General features: G+C 40.1%; 1 protein-coding gene across 6 annotated transcripts in view; it reads right to left on the bottom strand.

Moving 5' to 3' along the window:
* The window catches only part of slc4a11 (solute carrier family 4 member 11), a 150,832-nt gene that overhangs the window by 15,584 nt on the left and 109,944 nt on the right, over window positions 1-25,304 (bottom strand). For all 6 annotated transcript variants that reach the window (XM_057860404.1, XM_057860407.1, XM_057860406.1 and 3 more), the window contains 7 exons: window positions 19,381-19,513; window positions 19,243-19,316; window positions 17,989-18,193; window positions 17,800-17,906; window positions 13,159-13,324; window positions 8,112-8,285; window positions 2,681-2,876 (listed from right to left, as the gene is read on the bottom strand). In XM_057860404.1, coding sequence (XP_057716387.1) covers window positions 2,681-2,876; window positions 8,112-8,285; window positions 13,159-13,324; window positions 17,800-17,906; window positions 17,989-18,193; window positions 19,243-19,316; window positions 19,381-19,513 — 1,055 coding nt within the window. The remainder of the gene's footprint in view (window positions 1-2,680; window positions 2,877-8,111; window positions 8,286-13,158; window positions 13,325-17,799; window positions 17,907-17,988; window positions 18,194-19,242; window positions 19,317-19,380; window positions 19,514-25,304) is intronic.

Genomic DNA, 25,304 nt, shown 5'->3' with positions numbered 1-25,304 from the left:
ACTATGCAGAGAAGCAGCCTCATACTTTATTGAACATGGGTTCACTCACTGCCGTTTATATTGATTATTATAAGGCAAGCCATTAATCCTTTTTGTTCTACCATATTTTTGTTCTGAGGAATGAGTGATGAACCTTACTATATGATGTTTGCATTTTACAGTGTTAGTTATAAGTTAGTAAGTTATTGAAAGGCCTTTTGGTTATTGACAGGCTTGCTGTCCTAACCTGTCTCCCAGGTTAAGAAAGTTATTTCATGGACCAAGACCACAACAGTCTCTTGTAGCACCAAATATTATCTGATGACAAAGCACAATACCTGTTGGGTTTATGTTTTAGTTCAGTGCTAATTGTTCAGGAAACACATCTTCAATTATATTGACTAATTGATGGTTATTGACTCAAATTATATTTATTTGGAAAAAATAAATATTGGCACTTTATTTGAAGTCAAGACTGGTCTTGTCTTTGTTTTGTTCATTAATTTTCATGTCATTATTTAAATTCTGGTGAGGTCAAAGGCAAATCTATGTTGAATCCACCATTATGATTTTTTTAAAACCTCCAGGTGTTCAAAAACTGCAGTGAATATACATTTTAAAAAATTATATATTTATAGTCTGTTATCGATATCGGTATCGGCTTTGAGGAGCAGGAAGTTATCAATATCGGTTTATAAAATGGATATCGTGCACCCCCTAATACAGACTATAGGTCAACCGATATGGGTTTTTCAGGTCAATACAAATTATTAGTAGTTAGAGGGGCCGATAACCAATTTCGGAGCAGATATTCATTTGAAGTAAAAATTGGTGTAAAAAAAAAAAATTGAACAATGCAAACACTGAACTTCAATGAAACGCCTAAAGCATGTTTATTGAATCACACAAATAGAAAATATTAGCTCCAGAATTGCCTGAATTTCCTACACTCAGAAACATCTCTTATAAAGTTGAATAAAAGGTTAAAAAATAGCCCTCTGAAATTTTTCCTCAGAAAAGAAAGCCCTCATGACCTTGTCTAAGTATTCTTGAGCAAGATACAAAACCCCACGTTGCTCCTGGTGATTATTTTTAACCAAAATGGCATAAAAACACACTTATTCTAGTACGGGTCATTTTTGACCCATTTATGGAAGAGTGTAGGGTCCAATCACTTGTGGGTCTAAAGCCCCTCTCACACACATATCCCGGTAAATTCCCGTGTAAGGTGACACGGGATTTACTCACGTCATTGCTTTCACTCATGGAGAGATATCCCGGGAATGACGCGGGTTGGACACTTTCACAGACTTGACCGTGTTGCCAACTCGGCAGCCTGTGTGCAGGGAGGGCTGCTGGCGCGATTTTAAAACCCGGACATTACGTCATTTTTGGTCGGTATTGGCCGTCACATTGTTGATCAGTTCGTGTTTTGTTACAGAGCCAGTTGTGGGAGCGTTTCACATGTCGTGCCTGCAGCCAATTCTAGCTCAGCAAGACTGCATTGAAGCCCGGTGATCCAAGAGAAGGGTGCCAAGATATAAACTTGCTGGCCATCAATTGACTCCTTGTACTCTTGAATTTCATGCATTTACTAGCTTGTTTATCTGCCGCTTTTTTTTTTTTTTTTTTTTAAATCCCCTACGTTGTGCTGGTATTTGAGTGTATGTTTTGTTGTCTTATTGGCTCTCTGCCTCCCACTTAGGTTAGTATTATTGATCCCCGTCGACCTACTGTCCACGACCCATTGTTTTATTCCCTCTTTTCGGCGATCGCGTGTATTTTTGTTTTTATCTAATAAACCCTTGAACGCATCCCTCCGTCGTTTTCTGTTTTGAGGTACAATCTTGTTTCGGCAGTAAAAAAAAACAACAACAAAAAAAACTTGTTTCCACAGTTGCGGACTCCAACATCGGCAACAAAATAAACCACATATTTCCAAAAATTGACGATTGACTCTCTTCCTCGGCTGTACGATCCAGTAGCAATTTTGGTATGTTTTCAGTTTAATTTTGCCATTTCCAGTTCCCCATGTTGATAATTGTGATGTTTGTTTACAGCTTTTCGTCTTACTTCGAAGAAAGAAGAAATGACGATCAGCCCGCCATATTTACATCATTAGCCATCGTGCTGTGACCTGGGAATCAAACGCAGGCTTTCACACACGCCTCGTCTCGGGAAAGTCCCGGGCATAATAACAAGACGCGACCCGTTAAATGTCCGGGTAATCATACACAAGGGCTATGTGAAAGGGGTTTAAGGGTTAAACAACTCCATGAACACCCGCCAAGATTGTTGATTCCATCATTTTTGCCAGGGTTTGTAAAAACGCAATACAAAATTGGGGAATTTAAGCAAAAAATAGTGTGAAACAGCAAGAACCCCACACAAAACTGCCCAAAAACTGGGAAAAGCGCAAACAAATTAAAAAAGCTGCCTAATATGTGATAAAAGTGCGAATAAATGTGAAACACCAAAATACCACATAAACAACAAGAAATGGGGAAAATAATTAAACAATAAAAAATGCAACCCCCAAAAATACATGAACCCTGCAAAAAAAATTAAGACAAAAGAAAAACACAAAACCGTGAAAATGAATGCAAATTACGTCAATGAGTTTGTTACGAGTAGGCTCTCCACCCTCCCGCTTCAAACGGATTGGACCTCTACAAGTGACAAACGGCTATCCTCTGCCGACCTGTTCCTTGAGCAGCAGGGCCATGCGGTCGCACATCTGGTTGCCGTCGATGGATGTGATGGCGATGTAGAGGAAGAGGCCGTAGAGGACGGGCTTAGGGATCCACTGTAGCGGCAGAGGGAGCATCAGGACCGAAGCGCCGATGAAAACGTTGGCTGCCAGCGATGTCACGCGCGTCTCCTTCACCTGCACGATGCTGCGAGACCAACCGCATGTTATTTAACTCCAGTTTCATCATTTTCATAGGAATGTTGGTCCAAATCTAGGTTGCCTCCCAATTTTCCACATCTAATGAGCCATTCAGTTTTGGACTGAGCATTTTTGGGAATGTCACATGCCACAACTGGACCTTACCCAGGCCAAAGCAGGATTTTTCCTATGGTTAAAGCAGGACTCTCACATATAACATAGCACACATCTCACGAACAACAAGATTTGCCTTTTTCCATTTGTGGGCAAAACCAATGACCGTAATTTTCGGACTATAAGCTGGCACCCACCGAATTCGATTCGAAAACTGCTTTTGTTCAGAGATAAGCTGCACTGGACTATAAACCACAGCTGTCCTCACTGTATTATGGGATATTTACACCATAAGATATTTACTGACAAAACTTTTATTTGACAGCGGCATCATAAGATTGTCATAAGACCAAACGAACCTCCATTCAAAAAGCTTCATTTGGCCATCACTGCTCCCTTGGGGGAGACAGTCAACCTCTGCTGCCACCTGCTGTCAACACTGTTGTCGTCCAACATGCCTCCTACCATTCATTGCAGCGCTACAGCTGTAAATAACAATCATAATTCATGTTCTACGCTAATAATTTCTTCACTGTTCCACTTAGGAGTGGGAATTTGGTACCTCACGATACGATACGATTTGCGATACAAAGCTCACGATAACGATCTAACGATATGGCGTGGCAGCGAATGAACATTCATTCATTCGCTGCCATCCCTCCCATTTCAAACGGATTGAACGTCTATGGTGGTTGGTGGCAGCCAATGCCAGGCAATGAAGTAATTTTGGGCCATTTAAGGTCATTTACATGTTCATTTTCAGTTATGTCCTGTTGATTTTGGGGTGCTTTAGGGTTCTCTTCCTGTTTGAGTTACAGAACATGAAATGACCTGGGAATCACCCAAATGAATAGGCAGTGACTCAAACTCAACAGGCAATGACCCGTAAATGCCCTAAAATGAACAGCAAGTGACCTGTAAATGCCCTGAAAATCGGACAGAATGACTGTGAATGCTCTGGTTTCGAATGAACGAATGTTCCCAGTAGTTGGTAGCAACTTGTTGGTTCATTTTTATTTTTTAAATTTTTTTTAGACATTGACACCTTTTTTAAACAATATCTCGATTCTTGGCAGAAGCATATCAATAACCTTTTGAGATACAAAGTATCAAGATTAGGGCTGTCAAAATTATCGCGTTAACGGGCGTTAATTAATTTTTTAAATTAATCACGTTAAAATATTTGACGCAATTAACGCACCCGCTGGCATATTGCCTCAAACATTACAATGAGGCCATTTATGGACATTAAGAGTGAAGAGAATGCCACCGGCCGCTTGGGGGCAGCGCCGTTCCATACTCATGTCTTCTAAACGTGGGAGAATTAGTAGTTGTGAGTAGTGACGAGATTTGTCGTTCACTTGAGCAAACGAATCCATTCCGGTTCGTTCAGTAAAAAGATTCGTTCAAACAAATCGTTCAACGAATCGTTCGCCCCCCTCATCTCCCTCCCCGCCCAAACGAATCGTTCGGTTACTGAACGGGAAGTGACGTTGCCGAACGAATCACCAAAGACCGCTTCGCAGTATAACTGAACGGGAAGTGACATTGCTTGGTCCCTCCCTCTCTTCCACATTGACCACTCGTCGTAGTTTCAGAAATGAGTGACAGGCGGTATCATTCTGCTTTCACAGACAGCCTCGTCTCCCTCCTGCTGCTGCAAAAGCGAGGGAGAACTTCCGCGTCGTCTGTCCTAGTTCTATGGGCTCAAAGTCATGGCTCGTGCTTGCATTTCGATTTAGGACACGGTTAAACATTTTCCTTTTGTGAGGGGAGTAGGGGGCGGGGGCGCACGGACTTTCTTTAGCAGGTTCTTGATCACACATACAATCACATATACAGCATGTTTGCTGTCACGAAAATAAAAATACATCGAAAGTTTAATTTCTGAATATGGAACGACCAACACATCATATTTACATCTCGCTCTGTTGTATTTTTGTTTTTTAGTATTAAGATGATCGTGTTGAATTTTTGCACTGGTATTAATAAATAAAATAATCCGGTCAGCTCCCCTGTCGTCCCCGCATCTCAGATCGTCAAATGCTGACGAGAAATAATTGTTTGCTCTTTACGATGTCGCCTTTCTACTCTCATTAGTCTGTTAAGAAAAATGTAGACATATTGCGACATCTCCCGTGTCCGCGTGCTTTGTTTTTGGGCGTTTGAGTAGCACATGATGGACGGATTGACATAATTTGTCAAACCAACCAACACCTGACACGAAGAAAAAAAAAAAAAACACTCGGAAAAAAATTACATGTATATACAGTTTCATTGCAAATCAGTATTATGGTGATCATATTGTTTTTTTGCACTGGTATTAATAAATAAAATAATCCTGTCAGCTCCCCTGTCGTCCCCGCATCTCAGATCGTCAAATGCTGACGAGAAATAATTGTTAGCTCTTTACGATGTCGCCTTTCTACTCTCATTAGTCTGTTAAGAAAAATGTAGACATATTGCGACATCTCCCGTGTCTGCGTGCGTTGTTTTGGGCGCTTGAGTAGCACATGATGGACGGATTGACATAATTTGTCTAACCAACCAACACCCGACACGCTGACACGAAAAAAAAAAACACTCGGGAAAAAATTGACATGTATATACAGTTTCATTGCAAATCAGTATTATGGTGCTCATACTAAATATTTTTTTCTGTGCACATATGAGGTAAATATCGCTGCCATGAAGCCTCCATATAGTGACAGTTCTCTGCCCGCTTCACTGCCGTCACGCGACCGCAGCTCAGCTTTTGCTTGCCTCGTAGCTACCCGTGTTTTAAATTACTGTAAATTTGATAGTATGTCGTCATAGGCAGTCACGAGTTTGTTGAGAAAAGTACTACTCTAAACAATGCTCGCTAGATTTGTGTGGTGTTTTTGTCTGTTTGAGCAGCATTTGATAGGCTCCACGTTAACAAATATGTGACAAAGTCATTTCCTTTCATTTTCTGATTCATTCACCGCATAGTCATTACTGGAAAATCAAGTTAGCAGCAAGCTAGGTCAGGAACCGGAGGACCGAGTCACTGAACGGGAAGTGACAAAACTCAGTCTTGCCCCTCTGCCTGCACGCTGGCTGCTTATTGGCCACACGTGGACGTGAGTGACAAACGCCCTGATTCTGTTTCCGGTCCCTCCCCTGCCCGCGATGAGGCTGGCGTCTGATTGGTCGTTTGCGATGTCAGAAGACGCTGCCGCTTGCTCAACGCCCTCCCACGCAGCGAACAAGCACCACCTTCATAGAACGAATCAGTGCAGATGATGATTAGTTCGGTCTCGTTCACCAAAACAATTCGTTCAAAAAGAACGAATCGTTCGCGACCGATACAACACTAGTTGTGAGACGTTTATGCTGTATTCACAATGCAATGCAAATTGCTATTTGTGCTCCACACATATTTCGGTAAGTTTTCTTTCTTTTAGTGGCAATTATGTGTCTCTTGTTTTATTTTGGGTAAGATATGTACAGATACAGTGGGGAGACCAAGTATTTGATACACTGCCAATGGGTTTTGGCAGTGTATCAAATACTTGTTCTCCCCACTGTATATGTTATACAGTAAAGGCGAGTGGACACAGGCGCGCCGTTTATTGGCATAAGCTTCTCCTTCACAACAAACATAAGTATCCTTTAGTGAAAGCACAACAAAAATAATATTCCTATCTCTAAAAAAAAAAAATGTTCTCAAAAAGAAAAGCACTTCAGTCTATAGTAATGAGGCCCTATTCTGACACACAGTTAAACAACAATGCTAAATAAACTGGCATTCCATATCAATTTAGCTATGCAAAATACACGTAAAACTTTTCACTCTATTTTTATTATTGTTATTTTTATTCTCATTATTATTATATTAACTCTACTTTTGATTGAAAATTTTACAAATTTTATTAAAACGAAAACATGAAGAGGGGCTTTAATATAGAATTACTATAACTTGTAACTATAACATTTATCGTTTAAGAACTACAAGTCTTTCTATCCGTGGATCACTTTAACAGAAAGAATGTTAATAATGCCATTTGTGGATTTATTGTTACAATAAACAAATACAGTACTGATGTACAGTATGTTGTATGTATATATCCGTCATGTGTCTTATGTTTCCATTCCAACAATAATTTACATAAAAATATGGCATATTTTATAGATGGTTTGAACTGCGATTAATTAATTTTTAAGCTGTAATTAACTCGATTAAAAATTTTAATCGTTTGACAGACCTAATCAAGATATATCACCATTTTCATATTTTGTCACATTTCTAGTTCCAGTTGTTTCGTTAGTTGTAGTTATGGTATTTGGTAACTTTTTTTGACAGTGGCGCCATAAGACTGTCATAAAACCATCACAATAATGACATGACACTGCCATGAGCATTAATGACTGCTTATGACAGATGTCATTTTGTGCAAATGATCTCACTTTTGAATGGATGTAAAAGATCCGAGCTGGAAATAAAAGGGAGTTAGTGACAATTTGCCGGATGACACTTAATGACATCTGTCATAATCATTCATTTTTTCAAATTCACTAGTTGCTTCACGTCACTTGACAAAATGGCGCCGCCAATCGAAAAGCAGACCGTCAATGGTAAAATATAAATGACATGATTATGAAAATATATTCATTTATATTCATTATTAAATTGTTATTCTACACAATACAATTTTTACTGACTTTGCGTGAGGATATGTTGCTCTCTATAGGCAAAATAAAAAACAGCTTGTCTGGTACCATCTTAGTGGGATAAGTCTGACTTCCCACCTTCCTTGAATGCAGCATGAGACAACTACTGTCGGCATTCTGGCAAGAATATAGTCACTATGTCGAAAGAGGAAAAATGTAACGACTCTAGTGTAGCCCAAAGTAGCGGAATATTGCTACTTCACACATCTATTCAGGTGAAAAGTATTGCATGGTGAAACTACTCCAGTAAACAACTCCAGTCCATTTTTTTAAAAAGTTACTTAAGTAAATGTCACTGAGTAAATGTAAAGCGTTACTACCCACCTGTGCCAAAAGTGGTATGCTTCAATGCACTGGCAGTCTAACTTATTTCACGTGTTCAAGCTATTCCTAGAGAAACTTTCGACTGACGCGGTGCGTTTCGGCATCTCACGTTTCGTAGAGGTGTCCTCCCTCGACGCGCTGCTCCACGAAGGCCAGCTGGCGCACGTGCAGCGTGGAGTGCGGGAAAGCGGCGTGCATCCAGGGCAGCCCCAGAACCGACATCAGGATGTTGATCAGGCCTGACAGCATCAAGTCCCAGTGGTACGCCGTGCCCTTCAGCAGCCTACGCGTCACAACGACAACAACCAACGCCTGAGAAAGTGGCATTTCTAAGTACCTGGCAACTATTTATTAATGTCGTTGCCTCTGTGCAAACAGATTATGCAGATTTTACTGCTTGCTACTAGAGCTCCCACTGGGGTGGGAACGTTTGGGTACGTCTCGATACGATACGATTTGCGAGACAAGCTCACGATACAGATGATCTCAAGATATGACGATACAACAATTATCAGGAAACCATTGTAGGATATTCTACAAAACAACTATTAAACAGAAAACGGATCGAAGCTTAGTTCATTTGCTGCCATCCCTCCCACTTCAATTGGATTGGACGTCTATGGCTATCAGTGGCAGTCAACGCCAGGCAACGAGTTCATTATGGGACATTTCACTTAATTTCCTGTTGATTTTTGGTCACTTCCTTTTCCTTTTGGGACATATATGGGTCACTTCCCGTTGATTTTGAGTTAATTAACAGGCAGTCTCTTAAAAATGTTCTCAAATAAATAGGAAGTGACTTAAAATCCTCAGGAAGTCATCTGTAAATGCCCTAAAATGAACAGGAAGTAAATTACCTGTAAACGCACATAAGACATGCTCTGGTTTAAGTGCCACTGACGGCGCTCGACGTCCACTCCAGTCAAAATGAATTGGATGAGCTAACGTAGACTATTCTAATGGAATATTCAAATGGAAGATTTTGGTAGTAACCTGTTGGGTTCCTTTTTTTCCAAACTGTGATTTTTTTTTTTTTTTTTTTTTCATGATATATCGATTCTTGGTGGGAGCATATTGATAAACTTGGGTCTACAAAGAATATATATCACCTTTCCAATATAATGCCACCAATTGAATAAACCAGTGGTTCTTAATGTTGCTAAAGGTATGGAACCCTACGTTTCACATGTGCATTCGCCGAACACTTTGGAATTAAATAAGCTTTTTTTTTTTTAACTAAAAACTGATATACCTAAGCTAGCAAGTCAATATCTAAGTGAATTACTGTTCATGCCAGCCGTTTCTGTTGAATTATCAAATACAAAACTAGGGCTGCAGCTATCGAATATTTTAGTAATCGAGTAATTGACAGAAAATTGTATCGATTAATCGAGTAATCAGATAAAACTTTTTTTTTTTTAAAGGTAAAGAGCAATTATAAATATACATGAGAAAAAAAGACATTTAATCCAATATTGAACCATTTTCATTCAATCAATGTCTTTATTTCCGATGTACATTGTTGAAAACAGCCAACAATTGCATCTCAGATGTGACTCGAAAAATATTCACTGCTTTCACTCAAAAAACTTATAGATCTTATACAAAAAAAAAAAAAAAAAATTCTTACCTAAAAATAATTACGCTTGATAACACACATCACTTGAAAGCTATGCGTTTTTCTCATGTGTTTCAATTGAATTTCCATTTGTGTCAAGCTATTTTTAAGTTCTAGTTTTTAGTCTAAACCCGGGGTGGGCAATTAATTCCACAAAGGGCCGCAGTGGGTGTGGGTTTTTGTTCATACCCATCATGAGGACAGCCTTTCACCAATCTGGTTTCTTACAAGTGCAATCAGTTGATTGCAGTCAGGTGCTCCTTGTTTGCACTGAAACCTCATTGGGTATACTGTGTGTGCTGAATCAGTTGGAACAAAGACCAGGACCCACTGCGGCCCTCGAGGACCGGTTTGCCCACCCCTGGTCTAAACTGTAAGTACTGATATGATTTTGAGTTTTTGCAGTGTTCAAAATAAATGTATAATACCTGCTGTATTGGAGCACATTAGGGACCAGTGCTACTTGGTGTTTTATTCAGCAATGACTACTGAGCTAAAACTGACAGTTAGCTTTATTATGTTTTAATTTTACACACTCATCACTCTACAGCGCTGTGTTTTTACAGATTAAATAAAGCCTGTATGTAAGACACGTTAGCCACGCATCGACAGTGGTCATAATCAATAGAAACCTAGCCCTCCGAAGGGCTAACGTTACGTGAGCGAGTGACAGTAACATTATATTTATTAGCACTGAGAAGTCTACTGCTTAAAGATGGCGGCTGTTTACAAACGCTGCCCAGACGCGGCCGAGTCTGTCATTTCGCATCTAGTTCTAAATGCATGCGATATCTATGAGACGCATCGGACACTAACACACTAGCATCATGCGGGCGTAGTTTTTAGCAAGGTCGGCGTAGTTTGTAGCGGCTGTCGGCTGCAGTACGTTTTTTTTTTTTTTTTTAATTGCTTCTTCCTCTACGCACGTGACGTCAGCCAGTTGTCCCGCGTTAAAAGTAGTCCGGGCAAAACGTGATGCTTAGAGCTGGTAAAATTAAACGATTCCTCGAGGTGAATAAAATGACTCGGATCAGTTTTTAAACTCGAGTTGCTCGAGTATTCGTTTCAGCTCTATACAAAACTATTCAGTCTTCATTTTTTTCTGTTGAATATTTATCCAAGCTTCAAAATCGTTCATTGAGCATGTTTGGTTGTCAGCAAGACATCAATATTACACATTTTGACTAATCTTATTTCTTTTTGGGTCCAAAATGTTAATAATAATTGGTCAGTGAAGAAAAACATGTGCCCAACCAGGCCATTGTGAACATTTTTTTTCTTTGAAATATTAAGGTAACAACAAAGGTATGCAAAATTGAATAAAATAGGCCCCGACCTTAAAGGGTTAAAATTATACATTTTATCCACTCACAGAAAAAGCGGAAGCAATGTAAAAAGTACAGTACTGTAAGATGTTTGGAACGTTTGTTCAAATAAAAACAAAAAAAGTATTTTTTTCCCAGTATCGGATCAGGACTCCGTATCAGAGATTCTTAAAATCAAGTGACTCTGACTCGGGTGCAAAAATCCTTGCGGTGTGCCAAAAAAATCGATTATTAGATGCATCGCTATTTTACACGTAACGATTCGATTACGATTCATAAATGTTAAAAAACGATGATTTTCCCTAATAACTTTATGATAGCCGCTCGTAGCAGAACGAAATTCAAGACACGTCTAACGCCCGGACACCTTTAACGGACGCACGCACAACGTTATGATGGATGCTGCCTGTTACTGAGCGAGAGATTTACTCTTTTTCAAAAGACTGGAAAATAAATTTGTGTATGAGACAGGCAGGGACCGGCGGTCACGCTTCTGTGCGCAAGTTATTTTTTAGAGCGAGAGGGGAAGAGATATAGTTCGTTGCTCCTTGTTTTTCAGTTGTCCAGCAGTAGGTTCAAGTCGTGTTAATTGGAAAAAGTCCCTAGTGTTTTGGTAAGTCCCGTGTCCCGTGTCAGAGGTGAGTACATGAACCCTCTTGTACTGTTTAGCTTTTCTTGTTTTTAAGATGTTACTAGTTATCGCCGAGTGCAATGCTAATTAGTGACTTCGCTAACATGTATTTCCATGTCAATTTGTGCGTTGTTTGGTGGTGTACAAAAGTTGCTCTAGATGCAGAATGTATAAAACCAGGATTAAGTACAGCGGTGACACTACAAACATGCGAAATAGTAGAGAAATCTGTGAAAACTAAGACTTTTTACAATGTACTTATTTCTAAAGACACTGTTTCCAGAAAATGTGGAATTCATTCAACCAGTGTCAATTTATTGTATTAATTAGAGAAATAAGTACTGCCTTTGAAACAGCGAATGTTTTTGCACCTTCTTGTGAAAAAGAGCATCTCAAGGTCAGGTGTGTGTTGTATAGGCATGTTGAGGAATAAGTACTGCCTTTAAAATGGTTCATGTTTTTGCACTTTGTTTGGGCATGTTTCCATCGTTGCTCTAGAAACATTGGGATATTTTAAATAAATAACGGACATTGATTTGTTTGGCTACTTTAATATTTAATAATGCATGATGCATCGATAATCTTGATCATCGTTCAATCATCGAACCGTGGCACCCTGAATCGTAATCGAATGGAATCGTGGGGGGTGCCTAAAATGGCACACCCGTAAAAAAATATGCGATCGGAAGAACACTAGTTAAAAGGAGCATTTTTCTTAAAATTCCAAGTCATCAATCCCAGATTGATGAGTTGCCAAAAGGTTAGACATGCTGTTTTGGCTGGCAGGCCTTTTGACTCAGATGTCATTTTTTGTGGCTGACTTGAGCCATGCGCTAAATTCCCAAAGGTCTTTGCTGGCTATTCAAGCTGGTAAAGGCAACTACATCCTAGCTGCCATTGACAGACACCATATTATATTCACTTTTTTATTCAAACAAAAAAGAAAGGATTTATTGATTCATTTATTTGTGTCATATGTTTTTTTAGAAAGATGTACAGTGGTACCTCTACTTATGAACATCTCTACATACAAAATTTTCAGGTTAAGACACACCTCAACAGAAAAATATTGCCTCGTTACGGAAGAGATTTCAGGAAACGAATGGCAAAAATGGCTGGTACTCACAGCTCATGGAGTTTACTGAATGTAACATACTTATAACTGCTCTGCCATTGGCTATTGCCTTGCATTCTTGGCATCCAATTGGCTAAGAGGGACCTCTATTGTATGTGTGTTCCGACAGCTTTACGAGAGTGGATTAATTTTTATGCTTTACTCAAATCTTTATTACATGATTCACAACTCTCATTTGATATTTATTGTGCAATAATCTAATTGTAACATGTATTTGTTATATATATTGATGCATTTTTATGCATTATGAAAGATTTATGTTTGAATTTTGGGGAGCTCGGAATGGATTAGGGCATTTACATGGAAAATGCGTCTACTCACAGACTTTTCACGGACTTTTTAGGTTACGAAACTACATCCAGAACTAATTAATTTCGTAAGTAGAGTTACCACTGTATATATATCTTTTTAAATGTAATAATTTTTTTGTTTTGTTTTGTTCTTGACCTGTTCTCAGGGGCGTTGGTAAGTGACACCACGATATTCTGGTCGATGAAGATGAGCAAGGCCAGCAAGAAGCCCAGGCCCATGGCGCTCAGGACGTTCAAGGCCGACAAACGCTCCAACGGCGCCACCCTGAAAGTGGGCTTGTTGTGGATTCGAAACACTGGAACTGCAAAAATGCCCAAAAAACAACAACAAAAAGCTTATTTGACAAAAAATTCCAATCGCAAAAAAATTCACATTTTCAAAATGCTAATTGCCCTACAGTTTTTGTCACATCACTCATTTTTGGGAAAAACATGCAATTCCACCAAAATTTGACTTAAAAACTTCCACATACATTTTCAATGGCCTCATTAATTAAAAAGTAATGTTACAGTTACAAATTACTTTTCCGAAAAAGTAATTGAGTTAGTAACTCAGATACCGCAACGTAACAGTAATTAATTACTCGGCAAAGTAACTGAGTTTACTTTTCATATTCTACATTGGGGCAAATAAGTATTTAGTCAACCACTAATTGTGCAAGTTCTCCCACTTGAAAATATTAGAGAGGCCTGTAATTGTCAACATGGGTAACCCTCAACCACGAGAGAATGTGGAGAAAAAAAAAACAGAAAATCACCTTGTTTGAATTTTAAATAATTTATTTGCAAATCATGGTGGAAAATAAGTATTTGGTCAATACCAAACGTTCATCTCAATACTTTGTTACGTACCCTTTGTTGGCAATAACAGAGGCCAAACGTTTTCTGTAACTCTTCACAAGCTTTTCAAACACTATTGCTGGTATTTTGGCCCATTCCTCCATGCAGATCTCCTCTAGAGTAGTGATGTTTTGAGGCTGTCGTTGGGCAACACAGACTTTCAACTCCCTCCACAGATTTTCTATGAGGTTGAGATCTGGAGACTGGCTAGGCCACTCCAGGACCTTGAAATGCTTCTTACGAAGCCACTCCTTTGATGCCCTGGCTGTGTGTTTGGGATCATTGTCATGCTGAAAGACCCAGCCACGTCTCATCTTCAATGCCCTTGCTGATGGAGGAAGATTTTCACTCAAAATCTCTCGATACACGGCCCCATTCATTCTTTCCTTTACACAGATCAGTCGTCCTGGTCCCTTTGCAGAAAAGCAGCCCCAAAGCATGATGTTTCCACCCCACTCTTCACAGTGGGTATGGTGTTCTTCGGATGCAATTCAGTATTCTTTCTCCTCCAAACACAAGAACCTGTGTTTCTACCAATAAGTTCTATTTTGGTTTCATCTGACCATAACACATTCTCCCATTCTCTTCTGGCTCATCCAAATGCTCTCTAGTGAACCGCAGACGGGCCTGGACGTGTACTTTCTTCAGTAGGGGGACACGTCTGACAGTGCAGGATTTGAGTCCCTGGCGGGGCATTGTGTTACTGATAGTAACCTTTCTTACTGTGGTCCCAGCTCTCTCTAGGTCATTCACTAGGTCCCAGAACCACCGTTCTTGTTGTCTTTTTGACGCCACGCGGTGAGATCTTGCATGGAGCCCCAGATCGAGGAAGATTATCAGTGGTCTTGTATCTCTTCCATTTTCTAATAATTGCTCCCACTGTTGATTTCTTTACACCAAGCGTTTTACCTATTGCAGATTCCGTCTTCCCAGCCTGGTGCAGGTCTACAATTTTGTCTCTGGTGTCCATCGACAGCTCTTTGGTCTTGGCCATAATGGAGTTTGGAGTGTGACTGACTGAGCTTGTGGTCATTAAATCACAACATGACTGCCCTCTGGTGGGGAAAATAGTTCCGAGTTTGAATGTTGAAGAATTCCTTCATAATTACTACCGGTATTTTGAAATTAAAATGATCATATCTCCGGTTTTCCATGGCCAATCGGTGCCAAATAAAAAGTGGGAGAGGGCTAAATCTGCACTTTCGAGTCATGTTGAGGGCAACGCTGTATATCAAAAACTTCACTTTTTACGGTGTTTTAAACAACCCACATGATTGAACAGGTTGGCGTGAAGACAGAACGGCAAGCTTGCGTCTGATTGGTATAATGGAGTCATGTGATTATTGTCGCGACGTCTCATTAGTGAAACTGGTTGAGCCACCGTTGGCGTCTCTGGCAAAAAAAGTCAAATCTATTATGTAGAATAGAGAGGAAAAATGTAACGGCTAGTGTAGCCCAAAGTAGCGGAGTAAGAGTAGCGTTTTTTCACAAATCTACTCAAGTCAAAGTCAAAAGTAAGGCTTGCATTCTTTTCTCCATGCTCAATGTGGTACACACAAGCACACAGGACAGGTTGAGTCAACACTAATCCATTTTAACTGGCTGCAAGTGTGATTGAGTTATTGCCATAGGTAAGTAACAGATGCTGTTAATTACATAAATTAGAGAAGCATCACATGATTTTTCAAAGGGTGCCAATAATTTTGTCCGGCCCAATTTTGGAGTTTTGTGCAAAATGATAATGATCCCCCAGTTGTAGCCCAGAATTGACCCAAAATAAACTGAAAGTGACCTGGGAATGCCCCAAAATCAATAGGAAGTGATGTGGGTGGGAATACCCCACAAGAAATCAACAGGAAGTGACCCCAAATTAATAGGACGTGACCAAGGAATGCTCCAAAAATCTCAAAAAGAGTGACCTTAGAATCCCTCAAAATCAAGAGAAAGCCATAGACTTCATAATGATATTGACGGGTCAGATTCGACCTTCCCTGCACCACACCTTCAAGGAGGGGGCCATCCCACAATCCGCTTCAGTGATTCGCAGTCAGTCGCAGCGACACATGCAGCGATCCGACTCTGGATTTAGGTTGACAAAGTACAAAAGCTATACCGCATACGAACAGGAAGGATTGTCTCAGGAGTGATTTGTTCGAGGATTCAAGGTAATTATTATATTTTCGTTTTTTACAAGAATTTTCACTGTAAAAAGCTCTTTGTTGTAAGGCTGCCGCCACATTAACTAACAGACTAGCATGGTACTTCGACATATTTACGTAAAATAAATGCTAACTGCATGGTTTTTTTGCTTTTAACCAAGAATAGAGACTGTTTTGCGTCTATAAACAATTCAGGGATTTAAGCGTTTATTCACAATAATTTTCAACGAAAATGCTCTGTTTACATAAGGCGCCCTTCAAATTGACTAACAGACTAGCGACATTCTTGACATAAAATAAATGTTTTACTGCACGTTTTTTTTCTCTTTTAACCAAGAATCGAGACTGTTTTATATCCATATCTATCAAGAATTTAGGGATTTAAGCATTTATTCACAAGAATTTTCACTGGAAAATCTTTGTTTGCGTATGGCGGCTGCCACATTGACTAACAGACAACCATCGTACTTCGACATATTTACAAAAAACAAATGCAAACTGCATGGGTTACTTTTTGCGTTTAACAAAGAACGAGACTGTTTTACGTCCATATCTATAAAAAAATCAGAGACTCAAGCAATTATTCACAAGAATTTTCACCAGAAAATCTTTGTTTACGTCCGCCACAATGACTAACAGACTAGCATCGTACTTCGACATATTTACATAAAATCGATGGTAACTGCACGTTTTTATTTTTGCTTTTAACCAAGAATCGAGACTGTTTCGTGTCCATATCTATGAAGAATTCAGGGATTTAAGCATTTGTTCTTAAGAATTTTCACCGAAAATGCTGTTTACATAAGGCGGCCGGCAAATTGACTAACAGGCTAGCATCATTCTTCAACATATTTACGTAAAATAAATGATAACTGCACGTGTTTTTTTTTTCTCTTTTAACCAAGAATCGAGACTGTTTTATGTCCATATCGATCAAGAATTCAGGGATTTAAGCATTTATTCACAAGAATTTTCACTGGAAAATCTCTGTTTACGTATGGCGGCCGCCATACTGACGAACAGACTAGCATCGTACTTCGACATATTTACGAAAAATAAATGCTAACTTCACGGGTTTTTTGCTTTCAACCAAGAACAAGACTGTTTTACGTCCATATCTAAAAATATCAGGGATTTAAGCATTTATTCGCAAGAATTTTCACCAGAAAAGCTCTGTTTACATAAGTCGGCCGCCACAGTGACTAACAGACTATCATCGTACTTCAACATATATACGTAAAATAAATGCTAACTGCAAGTTTTTTTGCTTTTAACCAAGAATCGAGACTGTTTTGCGTCCAAATCTACTAGTATAACGAATTCAGGGATTTAAACATTTAATCACAAGAATTTTCAACGGAAAAAGCTCTTTGTCTGTGATTCCACTCGGTCACCTTTGACGGCCACGCCAACAATGCAAGCCCCCTATTAATTGGCTCCGCGCCCCGTTAATATTATTATGAAGTCTATGGAGAACGCGACCCAAAATTAATTGGACGTGAATAATAATTAACAGGAAGTGACCCAAAATCAATAGGACGGGACCCAGGAACGCCCCAAAATCAATAGGAAGTCACCCAAAATCGACAGGAAGTGACCTTAGAATGCCCCAAAATGAATAGGAAGTCACCCTAAATCAACAGGAAGTGATAAGAGATCAATTGAACCAACGTTCATTCGCCCCTTCCCAGTCAAAATGAAATGGATGTCTTGTTCTGTCAATGGCACTCAAACATGATCGTGATGTGAAATTTTACACCCGAGAAAGCGGTACTGACGCTCGATGTCTCTGAACAGGTAGGAGCCGATGAAGGAGAAGAGAAGCACCGAGATGGGCAGGGCGCAGTCGGACAGCACCTCCCTCACTTTGGCGTGCAGGAACGGACTGACGATGACAAAGAAAAACAAACAAACAAAAAAAAAAAACGTCACAATAGTCATGGGATGGATGCGATCGGCAAAAGTACCTCCTCCTGAACTGGTAGAGTGTGTAGCCTATCCACAAGGTGCCCATCATGAGTAGCAGGCAGAGGACGGGCCGCTCACGCGAGCAGTGGATCAGCGTCTCGGGCAGTGCATTCAGTGCCGATGACGCGTCCGACTCGCCACCAGACACCGGCGTCGGAGAGCTGGCGTTACTCATCGTGGGCGCGTGGTAGTACCTCTGGAAGACTGAAGTAGGAGCGCAAACAACATCTCAGTTCTTATCTAACAGTGATTTAATAGTCCACACATTTGTTCGTAGAAGATAAAAACAATAGACTATTCCCTTTGTTTCCTTTTTTCCGTATATGAAAAAACCTTTTAAAAAATAAAAATAGGACAAATTTTACTGTAATCGGATCTTTAAAAAAAATTAACAATAACATTCACAGTTCTTTCCTTTTTCTTAGTTTAAAATAAAAATATCAACTTTAAAATAACAAAATAAATGCATAAAAAAGAAGTTTGTTAGTTTTTTAAATAAAACCTTTAAGAAACACAAAAAGGATAACTTGGTTTTTATTAATGACTTCTTAAAATAAGTTATTGACTGATTTTTTATAACTTAAGTAAAACAAAAACAAAAAACTGAAAATATTTGTCGTTTTTCATTGTTGGGATTAAAAAAATTATGGAAGTGAAATTTTACAGACTATTCATAATCCAGTGGTCCCTCATTTTTCACGGTTACCGGGGACAAACCCTGAAATACCCTCTAAATCTCAAAATAACTACTCAAAAACATGTATAAAGCGTCATTGTACTGTCCACGGCAAGAATTTGGAGCAAAGTCCTAGCTAGATGCAATCTAATTTGTAGTCCTTCCCCTCTCTCTCGCATTCGACTGTGCGACTTCTTCGTGGGAGCAAATGCTCTTTGCCTCATGTGCGCTCTTCTTTGTGTGTGCGCAACTACGTTCTTCATGTGTACATGCGCTCCTACTCGGGTGCGAAAGTACTACATGCTCTACACTTCCTGCACAAAATAAAAGCATGCATCACTAAACAAAAGTCAACATTATAATCAAATACACATGTCGCCAAAAGGCAGAACAGTCATATTAATAAAGTAAAAAAAAGATACTGGGAGTTGCAATAAGGTGCTGTTTACACGACCCTAAAAAAAACGATTGGAGACAAAATGGTGGACGCCGGCGTCGCAAAGTAGAAATCACCTAAATGGGATAGATTTTTTTCCCCCCATATAAATAGTTTGAGTGGTCGTTGTTTGTCACTCACTTTTCACCGTTCCTTTGACAGCGTCCACCACAAACGCAAACGAAATGAAGAGCGCGATCACCTCCTCTGTTGACCTGCAATGGGCAAAGACCGCCATCGTCTTCGTTGGTGCTGGTAAAAGTAAGGGAAGAGTGTCACCTTTTGAAGAGCTTCATAACCAAGCTGAGGTTGCAGATGCCTCCCAGGATGAGGAACAGGCAGTTCCACAGACCGATGCAGGCGTAGAACGCCGGAAAGTCCAGCTGGTAGTCATCGCAGATGCCGCGGATCACTGAAAGTATATCAGGATTGTGTTTCATCCTTGACGTTCAAGGTTAGGGGTTAAGGTTTCCCTCCCCATACATATTTATATATACAGTGGGGCAAATAAGTATTTAGTCAACAATTAATTGTGCAAGTTCTCCCACTTGAAAATATTAGAGGCCTGCAGTTGTCAACATGGGTAAACCTCAACCATGAGAAACAGAATGTAGAAAAAAATAATCACATTGTTTGATTTTTAAAGAATTTATTTGCAAATCATGGTGGAAAATAAGTATTTGATCAATGGTAAAAGTTCATCTCAATACTTTGTTATGTACCCGTTGTTGGCAATAACAGAGGCCAAACGTTTTCTGTAACTCTTCACAAGCTTTTTACACACTGTTGCTGGTATTTTTGCCCATTCCTCCATGCAGATCTCCTCTAGAGTAGTGATGTTTTGGGGCTGTCGTTGGGCAACACGGACTTTCAACTCCCTCCACAGATTTTCTATGGGGTTGACATCTGGAGACTGGCTAGGCCACTCCGGGACCTTGAAATGCTTCTTACGAAGCCACTCCTTTGTTGCCCTGGCTGTGTTTGGGACCCAGCCATGTCTCATCTTCAATGCCCTTGCTGATGGAAGAACATTTTCACTCAAAATCTCTTGATACATGGCTCCATTCGTTATTTCCTTTACACAGATCAGTCGTCCTGGTCCCTTTGCAGAAAAACAGCCCCAAAGCATGATGTTTCCACCTCCATGCTTCACACTGGGTATGGTGTTCTTCGGATGCAATTCAGTATTCTTTCTCCTCCAAACACGAGAACTTGTGTTTCTACCAAAAATTCTATTTTGGTTTCATCTGACCATAACACATTCTCCCAGTCCTCTTCTGGATTATCCAAATGCTCTCTAGCGAACCGCAGACGGGCTTGGAGGTGTACTGGCTTTCAGCAGGGGGACATGTCTGCCAGTGCAGGATTTGAGTCCCTGGCGGCGCATTGTGTTACTGATAATGGCCTTTGTTACTGTGGTCCCAGCTCTCTGTAGATCATTCACTAGGTCCCCTCTTGTGGTTCTGGGATTTTTGCTCACCGTTCTTGTTATCATTTTGACGCCACGGGTTAGAGCTTGCATGGAGCCCCAGATTGAGGGAGATTATCAGTGGTCTTGTATGCCTTCCATTTTCTAATAATTGCTCTCACAGTTGATTTCTTTACACCAAGCGTTTTATCTATTGCAGATTCAGTCTTCCCAGCCTGGTGCAGGTCTACAATTCTGTCTCTGGTGTTCTTCGACAGCTCTTTGGTCTTGGCCATAGTGGAGTTTGGAGTGTGACTAACTGAGGTTGTGGACAGGTGTCTTTTATACCAATAATGAGTTAAAACAGGTGCCATTAATACAGGTAACGAGTGGAGACTCGTGACCTCGGTAACGAGTGGAGACTCGTTAGACCTCGTTAGAAGTTAGACCTCTTTGACAGCCAGAAATCTTGCTTGTTTGTAGGTGACCAAATACTTATTTTCCACTCTAATTTGGAAATAAATTCTTTAAAAATCAAACAATGTGATTTTCTGTTTTTTTTTTCCCACATTCTGTCTCTCATGGTTGAGGTTTACCCATGTTGATAATTACAGGCCTCTCTAATCTTTTCCAGTAGGAGAACTTGCACAATTGGTGGTTGACTAAATGCTTCTTTGCCCCACTGTAAATATATATATATAAATAACACTCAGGTGACTTGGTTCCGCTGTGAGACCCCCATTTCAAAATTGTCCAATAGGCATTTGTGATACATCATTGGAAAGCTTAAAATCTCAATTTTCTGGGGGAAGAAAATTTTTGAACAGGTGGTTATTTAAAAAAAAACAAAAAAAATTAAACAGCAAAACCCTAACTGGAGGTGACAGCACGCGAGAGCAGAATTAAAGATGTCATAATTTTTACGAGAATTATCGCGTACTTACTTTGTTTTGATCCAAAAACTCCATGTAGCATGTATCATCGAGTGTCAAGACACAGATGTGAATGTCCACAGCAGGATTTTGGGGGGATTTTATAGGTGAAATATGGTAATATACCAATGGTCGCGAAGCAGAAATCGCAGACATCAAGGAGTGGTCGAGATGTTCTCGAGACGTTTTTTTTTTTTTTTCTTTGTTTGGATCGATTATTTATCATCTAACATATCGGGGGAAATGCGACAGTAACAAAAAAAATAAAATTAAGCCATCGTTATGAGGTAAATATCCGTGACATTTACAGACACCATTTTTTTCATTGTGACGTAATTTGGTTAAAAGTTTAAAATATGTGAGTGAATAATTTTCTAAAGTCTTTTTTTTTTTTTTTAAAACGACCTGTTAATGGGGGCGCGGATGGTCCGGCGGACCACCCTGGGTCCCGGGGGGATGGCGGTCAACCCCCTTGCTGGAGCTGCGGGAGGAGGAATGGGCTGCGCTGGCTCACCCTCCGACTGGCTGGGGAGGGGCCGTGGCCCTGGGGAGGCCCCCGCAACATTTACACTCGTCTGCAGGACACGTACGATGGGATTCACGCATGACTGGGTGCAATTAGACACACTCAAGTACAGGGAATGTCGGTGCTAGGATTAGCGATCAGGCAGCATAGAATAGGATATTAAGACATCCACACGTACAAGTGATTCACATATTACAGAGTTCTACACCTCACATTGCTGATTTGTGTTAGCGCCATCCTGCCTAATCTCTTTCCGACTCACTAGTGGTGAGTCACCACCCTCCTCTTTCTCCTCTATCCCCCCATGGTGTCCATGGGATGAACAATTAGCTAATGATAGCACAACGATATTCATAGGTAGTGTTGGCATTCAATATGTTTCTTCTTGTTGTTTGTTGTTCTTCTATGGCTGTCTCTCCTCTTCTATTTTCCTTTCTGTCCCCCCACAACCAATGTTCCCTCTAATTTTTCATGTGTCTGAGCAGACACACAAGCTCCCTGAGCACACAGAGGACAACTGTCCTCAACATCAGATGTGTACACTGTAGCAACACACCAGTATCATACCTGTTCCAAACCTTGGATCATAGCAAGTTAATTGGCTTATTATAGTACTTCTCAAATGGTGGGGCGCGCCCCCCCAGGGGGGCGCAGAGCGATGTCAGGGGGGGCGCGAGTGACCTCGGGGAACATGCTTTTTTTTTTTTTTTGCCGTACTAGAATAAAGTGTACTTGCACATCCACTCCGTGGGTGGCAGTGGCGCTCTCATTTTCAAAGTGCGTGCAGTATTTTTGAAGTAAGCAAGAGCACACGGAAGAGACTCATGCAGAGCTGGACTCACGCAGCGACCCACTGTCTTTCTCACGTGTCCGGCCGAGAAGTGCCGTTTTCGGCTTGGGATCGTCACGACCACCGCCCTCACCTACGGTTCTCCCTCGGCCGCCGAGAATGCGCTTTTTTCGGGCCGTTTGCCTTTGACTTTTAATATAGTGGGAAATGAGGAAAGACTACTGTTTACTGAGTCTAAAAATGATTATAGCGGAGAAGCCAAATCAGTTAAGACGCCACTCAAAGACATTAGATTAGACCTCAATCTCATTGATAAGTCGCTTGATTGTTTTTCAGCGAAAATGTGCCGAATATTGCCAATTGTCACAATCGTCCCGCTTTGTCAGTGTTATATCAGTAAACCAGTGAGCACTGTGGTGAATCAGCGAAAATAAAAACTTTCCTTCTGTCCAGGGACCTTTTTCCCCCCCTTCTATTCAGTTTTGTTGTTTTTTCGGTCAAATTTTTTGGCATGTTGTCCTGAAGAGTAAATGTTTCTAATCAATTTGAATTTATTATTTACTGATTTTATTACATTTTATTTTTCAGTATCAAATGGTCAAAAATGTACCTTGAGTGTATTTTTACAGTTTGGATGTGACTTTTTTTTTAACTTCAGGCAAATTGATGCGCATTAAGTCTTTTCTGTTACAAGCAACACAATGTTAAAAAAGTTATTCTTTATTATAAGTTGATCTATGTTACTTTTTTTCTTTAATAGAAAAAAAGGACACAATGTTAGGCTGAGGCGTACTTATAATAGTAATATAGACGAATGATACTATTTACAGTGGCGGCAGAGAGTTGGGGGGGGCGCGAAACATTTACGTCTTCCTTGGGGGGGCGTAACAGAAAATAATTGAGAAGCACTGGCTTATTAAAAGATGAAAAAGACAAACATCTCATTGTTCATGAGATGTGTACTGTTATATGTGTCAATCCAGCTTTTGCCTAGGTAAGGTCCAGTTGTGGCATGGTTGAGTTAATAAAACATAATGAACAACCACAATAGGATAATATCAAACTCCCACATTAAAACTGTTCGGACAATAAGTACACTCAAGATTACCATTCTGTGGGTCTCAGCAGCTATACAGGACAGGTTAAAAACTCACTCAGTTTCACCACTTGTTCACATACTCCGACAGCCATTCCATCTTAAAAGAACCGCATTTCTTTTTTTTTTACTTTAGCTTGATAAGTGTAGTATCGGTGCCCTTTCCTTTCGCCATGATAAAGGGTTCGCATTTGCGTCTCTTAACTCTGATGCACTGCTGTTAGCAAGCTAACCTGCACAGCACGTTTGGGCAGGGGACATACGCACAACACCATCACTGCTATGATTGGCTGCGTAACTTAAGTGAAGTGAAAAAATATCCTATTATTGGGTAGACACCAGTTGCTCATTGAGTTACGTTGCAAAATGGTACATAATAACAATTTTGTTGGTCTAATTAACTAAATTATATCAGTTCTGAATTAGACATTAATTTATACTCTAACGCTTGCAAAAATTGGCAGCAGAATGTTGCTTCAGTAAGTCAGCACAGGAGTCTAGCTGACTTCACTATTTGTCTCTTCACCCACCCAGGTCATGCACCTCAAAACTATATACATCGTCACCAGTGTTGTCAGTAGTAACGTGTTACTGTAATCTGATTATTTTCTTTCAGCAACAAGTAATCTCATGTGTTAATTTTTCCAAACCAGTAATCTGATTAAAGTTAGTTTCCTTAGTGTCTGTGCGTTACTATTTTGCAATTGCTTCATATTGTAAGTAGATTGTAGAATGAAGAATATTGTCGTCATGTACAAAGAGCATATTGAATAGAAAATGCTAGAAATATTCCCGGTAGTTCGTTTCCATGGTAACCGCTCACAGCTACTTACTGTTTTGGTCTGTGTCACACGCGCTAAGTGTTTTGGGACTGAGAAAGGCGGGGGCCAGGCTGTCAGCACAGGTGCACATTCGAGTCTTGTATTGAGATGTGCGTGGGATTACTGATTCGTGTACATCCATGAATGAACGTGAGCATTTTTCCTTCATTCTAGTTCATTCTAGAGTCTAGCAGCGATAAGTGGGACCCCCTACATGCGGGACCGTTTCGGAGCTTTGCCGTTGCAACGACGGGCAGTCTTCGCTCAAAGCTGGTAAGCATTGTTTTAGGGCTGTCAAACGATTAAAATTTCTAATCGAGTTAATCATAGCTTAAAAATTATTTAATCGTAATTAATAGCAATTCAAACCATCTCTAAAATATGCCCTATTTTTCTGTAAATTTTTGTTGGAAAGATAAGACACAAGACGGACATAAACATTGAACATACTGTACGTACCGTAATTTCCCGAATATAACGCGCACTTTTTTCCCCCCAAAATCAACTTGTAAAATGATGGTGCGCATTATAAACGGGTACATGGATGGAGACAGAAATATATAAACGTATTATATATGTATATAACCCAATTTTTTTTTATTGACACGGCCACGTTGTGTTGAAGAAACG

This window comes from Corythoichthys intestinalis, chromosome 15 (genome assembly GCF_030265065.1).
Source record: "Corythoichthys intestinalis isolate RoL2023-P3 chromosome 15, ASM3026506v1, whole genome shotgun sequence".
Classification (NCBI taxonomy): domain Eukaryota; kingdom Metazoa; phylum Chordata; class Actinopteri; order Syngnathiformes; family Syngnathidae; genus Corythoichthys; species Corythoichthys intestinalis.
The sequence above is the reverse complement of the archived record's forward strand: the minus strand, read 5'-3'. Positions and strand labels throughout refer to the sequence as shown.